General features: G+C 48.6%; 1 protein-coding gene across 1 annotated transcript in view; it reads right to left on the bottom strand.

The window, feature by feature from the left end:
* Positions 1-546: 546 nt before the first annotated feature.
* LOC139366803 (coiled-coil domain-containing protein 191-like) overlaps positions 547-10,450 on the bottom strand; it is a 34,699-nt gene continuing 24,795 nt past the window's right edge. The window contains exons 15-18 of the mRNA XM_071104507.1: positions 10,168-10,311; positions 6,578-6,730; positions 970-1,124; positions 547-715 (exon numbers count right to left, since the gene is read on the bottom strand). Coding sequence (XP_070960608.1) covers positions 547-715; positions 970-1,124; positions 6,578-6,730; positions 10,168-10,311 — 621 coding nt within the window. The remainder of the gene's footprint in view (positions 716-969; positions 1,125-6,577; positions 6,731-10,167; positions 10,312-10,450) is intronic.

The following is a 10,450-nucleotide window of genomic DNA, read 5'->3' as shown; positions in this document are numbered from 1 at the left end:
ACCTAGTCAGCACAGGGATTCAAACCAGCAACCTTTCAGTTACTGGCCCAAAGCCCTTTTCCATGTTCTGGCTCAGCTGAAAGCACCATGCTCTACCAACTGAGCTACACAGGACTTAAGAGAATAAAACAACAAAAGCACAGAGTTGTGGGAGAACAACTTCGACAGACTACCCACAGTGAGAATCGTTTATGGTGATATGAATAACATAATGCTTTTTATTTTGTATGGCTTCAAGCTCTTGTCAAACTGCATCAAACTGTGACTTCAAAAATATTAAATAACCTGAATTTTAACTGCAATTTTAAATGAGTCATTGCTGTTACAAAAGTTTCCAAACTGTCTTCATTAAAAGTTGTATCCACCTTTCTCAGGTAATGAAGGTAGACCAACAGCTGGTATGTGTGTGCTTGTTACAGCAGCAACTTAATCATCTGCTTTGGGTCCTATCCACTGATTTATCCTCTATGCAAGTATTCTCTGCCTGCCTGCCTGTCTGTGAGTGTACTGTACGTATGTCTACTGTACATGTGTGTGTTCTGTGGGTCACAGAGGGCCTTGTTCCCAGGTACAGTCCAGAGGAGAAGAGCAGAAGTCAGGGAGGACCTCTGCCACTCGGCGTCTCAGCTGCTCCCTCCTGGTCTCCCTCCCTCTCTCCTCACGCAGCCACCCCGGATACCGTCTCCAGGCTTGGAAACAGCTCCGCACCACCCGCCTGGGACAAGGAAGGAGAGGGGACAAACCAAGAGGGACAGACAGACATGCACACACAGGACAGAGAGGGGACAGAGAGAAGCAAACAGAACAACTTAGAAATCCCTTACAACAACAAGCGATTATACAGTCAGGTCCTACATATGGAGCATGTCTGCATCTTACACAGCAGGATCAGGTGGCTAGGACAGGTGTCATGTTTCTAGGACAGGTGTTATTGGTACAGGCAGTAAAGGCCCAGGTAAACACACCCACCTGGTACTGTGTTCCTGAGCCTGCTGCTCCCGATCCCAATCTGCCATCCTCTCCTGGGTCACGTGATCTAGCAGTCCAATCAGAGCCCTCTTCAGAGTATGCGTGCGCCAGAACCGCTCGGCCCGCCCCTCCAGAACCATGCAGTGATCCTTCAGCTGAGCCAGAACATGTAAAACAGAACGGGTCAGGGGTGAATAAGGGGTCATGGGTGGACAAGGGGTCAGGCGTGGATAACGGGTCAGGTCTGGATAACGGGTCAGGGGTGGATAACGGGTCAGGTCTGGATAACGGGTCAGGGGTGGATAACGGGTCAGGTCTGGATAACGGGTCAGGGGTGGATAAGGGGTCAGGTCTGGATAACGGGTCAGGGGTGGATAAGGGGTCAGGTCTGGATAACGGGTCAGGGGTGGATAACGGGTCAGGTCTGGATAAATCGAATCAAATTTATTTATATAGCCCTTCGTACATCAGCTGATATCTCAAAGTGCTGTACAGAAACCCAGCCTAAAACCCCAAACAGCAAGCAATGCAGGTGTAGAAGCACGGTGGCTAGGAAAAACTCCCTAGAAAGGCCAAAACCTAGGAAGAAACCTAGAGAGGAACCAGGCTATGTGGGGTGGCCAGTCCTCTTCTGGCTGTGCCGGGTGGAGATTATGACAAAACATGGTCAAGATGTTCAAATGTTCATAAATGACCAGCATGGTCGAATAATAATAAGGCAGAATAGTTGAAACTGGAGCAGCAGCACAGTCAGGTGGACTGGGGACAGCAAGGAGTCATCATGTCAGGTATTCCTGGGGCATGGTCCTAGGGCTCAGGTCCTCCGAGAGAGAGAAAGAGAGAAGGAGAGAATTAGAGAACGCACACTTAGATTCACACAGGACACCGAATAGGACAGGAGAAGTACTCCAGATATAACAAACTGACCCTAGCCCCCCGACACATAAACTATTGCAGCATAAATACTGGAGGCTGAGACAGGAGGGGTCAGGAGACACTGTGGCCCCATCCGAGGACACCCCCGGACAGGGCCAAACAGGAAGGATATAACCCCACCCACTTTGCCAAAGCACAGCCCCCACAACACTAGAGGGATATCTTCAACCACCAACTTACCATCCTGAGACAAGGCTGAGTATAGCCCACAAAGACAAAGGATAACGGGTCAGGGGTGGATAACGGGTCAGGTCTGGATAAGGGGTCAGGGGTGGATAAGGGGTCAGGCGTGGATAAGGGGTCAGGGGTGAATAGGGTCAGGGGTGAATAAGGGGTCAGGCGTGGATAACGGGTCAGGGGTGGATAAGGGGTCAGGTCTGGATAACGGGTCAGGTCTGGATAAGGGGTCAGGGGTGAATAAGGGGTCAGGGGTGAATAAGGGGTCAGGCGTGGATAACGGGTCAGGGGTGGATAAGGGGTCAGGTCTGGATACAGTACACAGGAATGTCTATATCAATAGGGACTGATATACCAAAGACTGCCCACCGCGTCACTATTAAACTGAGATCAGTATTATAATGTATTTATGTTGGAAAAATTACAGAGTGGCCATTTGTATGCCTCAGTCTCTATTTGTGTGAGAGTTAGTGTGCTTCTATGTATCGCTAGAGAACGCCTGATATCTCCAGGAGGGATAGGTATCATTTTTGTCTTCATCTGTTGTCTAGTACTGGTTAGCTAGCTAGGGCCATCTACTTTAGGTGCTGCCTCTCCCCAGTAGCCTACTTGGTGTGTGAACTACTCACTGCTCATAACTAGCAGATGATTGTTGACACATCAACCAGGATGAAGGGGCAGGGCAATTTGTGACTGTTGTTTTGGTAATCAGTGGCTGTATTGGAGGGGGAGAGGTTTCTCCTCTGCAAGGCAATCAGCAGTTAGTGTTAGTTCTTCAGTCTTCCCTGGTTTGTCAGCAGTGGTCGTGTCAGCGGCGGTCATGTCAGTGGCAGTCTCATGGCCAAAACTAAGACTGCAGCCAAAACAATCCAGGCTGTATCACAACCGGCCATGATTGGGAGTCCCATAGGGCGGCATACAATTGGACCAGCGTTGTCCGGGTTTGGCCAGTGTAGGCCGTCATTGTAAATAAGAATTTGTTCATAACGGACTTGCCTAGTTAAATAAAGGTTCAATTAAAAAAGACTGTTCTGTGGTGTTGTTCGAGGAAGGAAAGAAAGGCTCTACTCTTACTTGAGTATCTGTTAATGGAATTTTTATCAATGATGACTAATTATGTATACATTTCAAATCAGGACTGACTAATCAGAATACTATTATGTTACTGTATATGTATGAATGTTCTTTTTAATCCTAGTACTGAATTATAATGTGTGTAAATATAATCAAGAATTAGAACAATGACTGTCTGTACCATGGTAGACATGAATGAACTTATAGCCAGTCTGGCTAGAAGGCTTATCTACACTAGCTGACCTTGGCTCAGTCATATATTATCTTAATAGGGAGAGACATGTGAGAACCATACAGCCATTGTACTAGAGCGGAGATGACGCGGGCTGGTACTGAAACTAATGATGTCATTTTCAGTTTATAACCTGTGGTAAAATGTGTAATGAGCAGTACTCTCGTGAATAAAAGCTGCTGGTTGACTAAGATTGGGCTTCTGTCCATTTTATACAAAGAAGGGTCATACAAATCCTTATGAATTGACAGAGTGTTTGATTTTAATTGGGTATTAAAACAGAGGAATTTAATTCCTGCAACAGTATCTTACCTAGTTATTTTCAGAATAGTTAATTCTGCTCTTTTGTAGCTTTGTCAACTGTGTGTTTTAATATGCCTGTTCACTCCTCTCCCTGTAGGTTTTACAGACTCTCCCCACCCCTTGGCTGCAGCCCTTCTAATTTAGTGTACCCTGCGCACACAACCCATGAGGAATTCCTTGTCTTCGGCAGGGTTTGGACCTGCTTATCTGCGGTCAAGAACGCTGTGTTCATCTTAGTCTATGCTGCCCTTATTGACCCAGACATAGACCTGGATCATCCCAGAGAATACTACTACTCCAGCTTCTCTCTCTTCATCTGACTACTTGTTCTCGCATAGTCCGAGACCATCTGGTTGTCGTGGTGATGGCACAGGGCTACTCATTTTTCCTAAGTGGAGATTTTCTCTTTTCTCCCTCACTCACTCACCTGTCCATTTCTTCACTTGTCCAGCTACTCGATCACCCATCAGGTGCCCTTAGAGAATTCCTCAATGAGCTTGACACCTTGATAAGCTCATTTCCTGACAATGGGCTCACCGCTCTTATTGGGCGACTTCAACCTCCCAATGTCTGGCTTCGATTAATTTATTTCCACCTGTTTCTTTCCCCTCCTTGCCTCTTTTGACCTCACCCTTTCCCAGTCCCCTCAAACTCACAAGGCAGGCAATACGCTTGACCTCATCTATACTAGAGGCTGTTTGCCTACTGATCGAATGGAAACACCCCTCCCCTCTACCTTCTCTTCTTCTGTATCTGCTGCTAAAGCCACTTTCTATCACTAAATGTAAAGCTTCTGCCTCTAACCTTAGGAAACTCTTATCTACCTTCTCTCTCCTTAATCTTCCACCCCCCACCCCTCCCTCTCTGCAGCTGACCACTTTGAAAAGAAGGTTGACGACATCCGCTCATCATTCACTCAGCCTATTGAGTCCACTGGTCCCACTCACACAGAACTACCCTACGCCTTGACCTCTTTCTCCCCTCTCTCCAGATGAAATACTGTGACTAGTGAGGTCTGGCCGTCCGAAATGCCAGCTCGACCCCATCCCAGACCATCTCTGGAGATCTTCAAGACTCCTCTTCTCTGTGTCACGGAGGCCATCCGCACTGCCAAAGCGGACTTTCTCTCCTCTGTTTTCATCCTCCTAGATCTATCCGCTGCCTTTGACCCTCTGAACCATCAGATCCTCCTCTCCGCCTTCTCACAACTGGGCATCTCAGGCTCTGCATCCTACCTGGCAGACCGTTCCTACCAGGTGACGTGGAGAGGATCTGTGTCTGCACCACACACTCCCACTACCGGTGTCCCCCAGGGCTCGGTTCTAGACCCTCTCCTCTTCTCTCTACACCAAGTCACTAGGCTCCGTCATATCCTCCTCACATTATATATCCTATCAATGTTATGCGGATGACACTCAACTACTTTTCTCCTTCACTAAAATTAACTTTTTGGTCAACCAGCCAATGTTTCTAAAACAAATGTATTACTAGTAAGAAGTAATGGGGTATTGCTTAATCATTAGGTGAGACAAATGTTTGTTCAGCTGCCACTTTAAGTGATGGGCCATTGCCGTGGTAACTTGGTCACTTGTTTGTCTGTGATGAAAACATCTCAGACTGCGACGTCTTCCTAGCAGCAGACCGTTGTCGCAGACTCTAACATTGAACAACCTAGCGTGTGAATATAAAAGTCACACTTTAGTAGCCTTTCAGGTCAATTGGACCAACTTCTACATGTGGGCTTTGGATTGAAAAAAAAACGCTTCCCAAATTCTCTGTAACCACCCACCAACATGGCTGGTGAAATAGACATTCTTACCCACCAATGACAAACTCTACCCACATTTGGCGTGTGTTCATTTTCCACCTTGCTTCTGACACGCATCTCTGCGTGCCTGGCAGATATCTCGGCATCATCACCTCAAACTCAACGGAGCTGCTCTTCCTCCCGGGGAAGGCCTGCCTGCTCCAAGACCTCTCCATCACGGTTGACAACTCCACAGTGTCCCCCTCTCGGAGTGCAAAAAACCTTGGCTTGACCCTGGACAACACCCTGTTGTTCTCTGCAAACACCAACGCTGTGACTCGCTCCTGCAGGTTCATGCTCTACAACATCTGTAGAGTACAACCCTACCTCACACAGGAAGCAGTGCAGGTCCTAATCCAGGCACTTGTCATCTCTCGTCTGGACTACTGCAACTCACTGTTGGCTGGGCTCCCCACTTGTGCCATTAAACCCCTGCAAAACGCTGCATCACACCTGGTGTTCAACCTTCCCAAGTTCTCTCATGTCAGCCCGCTCCTCCACACACTCCACTGACTTCCAGTTGAAGCTCGCATCCACTACAAGACCATGGTGCTTACCTGCAGAACAGCAAGAGGAACTGCACCTTCCTACCTTCAGGCTATGCTCAAACCCTACACCCCAACCCAAGTACTCTGTTCTGTCACCTCAGGTCTCTTGGCCCTCCCACCCCTACGGGAGGACCGCTCCCGCTCAGCGCAGTCCAAGTTCTTCTCTCTCCTGGCACCCCAATGGTAGAACCAGCTTCATAAATCCCTGCCCATCTTCATAAAACATCTGAAACCCCTACCTCTTAAAGAGTATCTTAAATAATCCCACTGCACCCCCCTGAAAACCCACCCAAGAAACTTCCGTAAACTAACACTCACACTTGACTCTCTTCCCCCTTACTAGTTCTGACTTTGTTGATAGCTACGTTATTGAGGAAACATTTACTTACTATGACTGAAATGTGGTTTTCCGACCTAGCTACTTAAGATGAATGCACTCACTGTAAGTCGCTCTGGACAAGCACGTCTGCTAAATTATGTGTGTGTGTGTGTGTGTGTGTGTGTGTGTGTGTGTGGTGTTCATAGACTCACCCTTTTCCAGTTGCCCAGGCTCCTCCGTAGCAGGATGTGTTGATGCAGTTGGTCGGCAGAGGCCCATTTCAGAGCCAGGGACTCGCCTGCTACCTGCTGCCAGGACAGCGTGCACCGTCTCAGGAGGGACTGCCTGTGATGAGCCCTGGCCAGCTGGAAGGGAATGAAAAGAATACTGCGTATGCATGCACACCTATTCACAGGTAACAAACAATGGCATGGTACAAAAGGATAAGGAACCTGCATGCCATTGAGGCGGACATGGTGAACATATATTGAGAAATTGACAGTACAATTTGACATTTATTTCCAACTCATGGTCTTTAAAGAAGATAGGACTTTGACCACTGGTAAATAAAGAGAATAGAGTTGTTGGGAGTCCAGGTAAGTTGTTGGGAGTCCAGGTAGGTTGTTGGGAGTCCAGGTAGGTTGTTGGGAGTCCAGGTAAGTTGTTGGGAGTCCAGGTAGGTTGTTGGGAGTCCAGGTAGGTTGTTGGGAGTCCAGGTAAGTTGTTGGGAGTCCAGGTAGGTTGTTGGGAGTCCAGGTAAGTTGTTGGGAGTCCAGGTAGGTTGTTGGGAGTCCAGGTAAGTTGTTGGGAGTCCAGGTAGGTTGTTGGGAGTCCAGGTAAGTTGTTGGGAGTCCAGGTAAGTTGTTGGGAGTCCAGGTAAGTTGTTGGGAGTCCAGGTAAGTTGTTGGGAGTCCAGGTAAGTTGTTGGGAGTCCAGGTAAGTTGTTGGGAGTCCAGGTAAGTTGTTGGGAGTCCAGGTAAGTTGTTGGGCGTCCAGGTAAGTTGTTGGGAGTCCAGGTAAGTTGTTGGGAGTCCAGGTAAGTTGTTGGGAGTCCAGGTAAGTTGTTGGGAGTCCAGGTAAGTTGTTGGGAGTCCAGGTAGGTTGTTGGGAGTCCAGGTAGGTTGTTGGGAGTCCAGGTAGGTTGTTGGGAGTCCAGGTAAGTTGTTGGGAGTCCAGGTAAGTTGTTGGGAGTCCAGGTAAGTTGTTGGGAGTCCAGGTAAGTTGTTGGGAGTCCAGGTAAGTTGTTGGGCGTCCAGGTAAGTTGTTGGGAGTCCAGGTAAGTTGTTGGGAGTCCAGGTAAGTTGTTGGGAGTCCAGGTAAGTTGTTGGGAGTCCAGGTAAGTTGTTGGGAGTCCAGGTAAGTTGTTGGGAGTCCAGGTAAGTTGTTGGGAGTCCAGGTAAGTTGTTGGGAGTCCAGGTAAGTTGTTGGGAGTCCAGGTAAACCAGTAGAAGAATAGAACATGGGATATTAAACGAGCTGTTCAGCTGCTCAAGATTGTATACAGTAAATTGGAAGTGAACATGTTGCTGAGCACAGGATTCTGCTGAGGGGAGGACATCTCATAATAATGGCCAGAAGGGAGTGAATGGAATGGCATCAAGCACATGTAAACTATGTGTTTAATACCATCAAGCAGGTGCTCATAAACAGAATACTGTAAACATAATTCCAGCTCTGAGCGTGATGTCTGGGTGTATGTGCATTTGGTTTAAGATGTTGTGTGTGTGTGCCATATTTCCATTGGAATTATGTGAGGGTTTGTTGGTATCTGAATCACACCTTTAAAACCTGTAGTTGTTTAGATAGTCTGTTTGTGTATTTGAGTGTAGCTGTGAATACATGAGTGTATTTGAGTGTAGCTGTGAATACATGTGTGTAGCTGTGAATACATGAGTGTATTTTATTTTATTTTTTTAAATTTTACTCCTTTTTCTCCCCAATTTCGTGGTATCCAATTTTTTATTTTTTTTGTAGCTACTATCTTGTCTCATCGCGGGAGAGACGAAGGTTGAAAGTTATGCGTCCTCCGATACACAACCCAACCAACTGCTTCTTAACAGTGCGCATCCAACCCGAAAGCCAGCCCGCACCAATGTGTCGGAGGAAACACCGTGCACCTGGCAACCTTGGTTAGCGTGCACTGCGCCCGGCCCGCCACAGGAGTTGCTGGTGCGCGATGAGACAAGGATATCCCTACCGACCAAGCCCTCCCTAACCCGGACGACGCTAGGCCAATTGTGCGTCGCCCCACGGACCTCCCGGTCGCGGCCGGTTGAGACAGAGCCTGGGCGCGAACCCAGAGTCTCTGGTGGCACAGCTGGCGCTGCAGTACAGCGCCCTTAACCACTGCGCCACCTGGGAGGCCCTTACATGAGTGTATTTGAGTGCAGCTGCGAATACATCAAAGGACTGTCACCAGACGAGGCCCTTCAGCGCATCCCCAGGAATGACAAGACCTTTCTGCTGGGTGACTTCAATAATAGGATGAGACAAAACAACAGGATATGGAGTTCTGGGTAGGCATGGTGTTGGCCAGGTCAATAAGAACGGCATGACACTGCTAACTATGTGCCGAGCACGATCTCATCATCCCTGACACCTTGTTCCAACAGAAGAACAAATATAAAACATCATGGATGCCCCCACGCTCCAAACACTGGCCCCTGATTGACTACATCATAGTGAGACGTTCTGGCATTAATGACGTCCTGCTGACAACTACCATGAGGGGTGCAGAATGCTGGACAGATGACACTGATAATACGTCCCCCCCCACAACACCTGCAGTAAGAGGCATCTGCACTGTACCCGGCTTGAGAAATCTCCAGAAATGGACGAGTTCCATCACTCTCTCGCTGAAAGGCTGAGGGAGACTGAGCCTCTTCTGAGCTGAAAGGCTGAGGGAGACTGAGCCTCTTCTGAGCTGAAAGGCTGAGGGAGACTGAGCCTCTTCTGAGCTGAAAGGCTGAGGGAGACTGAGCCTCTTCTGAGCTCAGAGGTCTCCATGGACAGCCATGCCTGTCCCCACCAACACACATACAGACTGAGACATACAGCCATGCCTGTCCCCACCAACACACATACAGCCATGCCTGCCCCCGCCAACACAGACATACAGACTGAGACATACTACCATGCCTGTCCCCACCAACACAGACTGAGACATACTACCATGCCTGTCCCCACCAACACAGAATGAGACATACAGACTGAGACATACTACCATGCCTGTCCCCACCAACACAGAATGAGACATACAGACTGAGACATACTACCATGCCTGTCCCCACCAACACAGACTGAGACATACAGACTGAGACATACTACCATGCCTGTCCCCACCAACACAGACTGAGACACACAGACTGAGACATACTACCATGCCTGTCCCCACCAACACAGACTGAGACATACTACCATGCCTGTCCCCACCAACACAGACTGAGACACACAGACTGAGACATACTACCATGCCTGTCCCCACCAACACAGAATGAGACATACTACCATGCCTGTCCCCACCAACACAGACTGCACATGCTGGACATGCTGCAATAAAGTGTGTGGATCTCAGATTGGACTCTACAGCCACCAAAGACTTCACTGTTAACTCTGAAATGGAAGTCATCATCGGATACGATGGACTCCCATCAGCGAATACAATATGGTGTCTGCTGTGTTTGATTGGCTGTCCTGAGCTATGTTACTCTAGGGGAGAGTGTGTGAGTGTGTGTTGAGTCTCTCTGTGCAGACCCTGCATGGGGCCAGTTGATTGGTCGAGGCCGACAGCGCCAGTGATTACCTGAGTGTTGGCTTGGCTCTGGGCGACTAGGCGTTTCCATGGCTCCAGGCCTCGCCGTAGTAAAAGAGTTCTGTGGTAGTGTTGCTGGGCCTGGGTCTGGAGCTGCTGGTCTCGCTCCAACCTCCACTGTTTCTCCTGCTCCCTCTGAATACACACACACACACAGTCAGACACACACACACACACAGTCAGACACACACACACACACAGTCAGACACACACACACACACACACACACACACAGTCAGACACACACACACACAGTCAGACACACAGTCAGACA

Source organism: Oncorhynchus clarkii, chromosome 15, assembly GCF_045791955.1.
Source record: "Oncorhynchus clarkii lewisi isolate Uvic-CL-2024 chromosome 15, UVic_Ocla_1.0, whole genome shotgun sequence".
Taxonomy (NCBI): Eukaryota; Metazoa; Chordata; class Actinopteri; order Salmoniformes; family Salmonidae; genus Oncorhynchus; species Oncorhynchus clarkii.
This window is presented reverse-complemented; position numbering and strand designations above follow the sequence as displayed.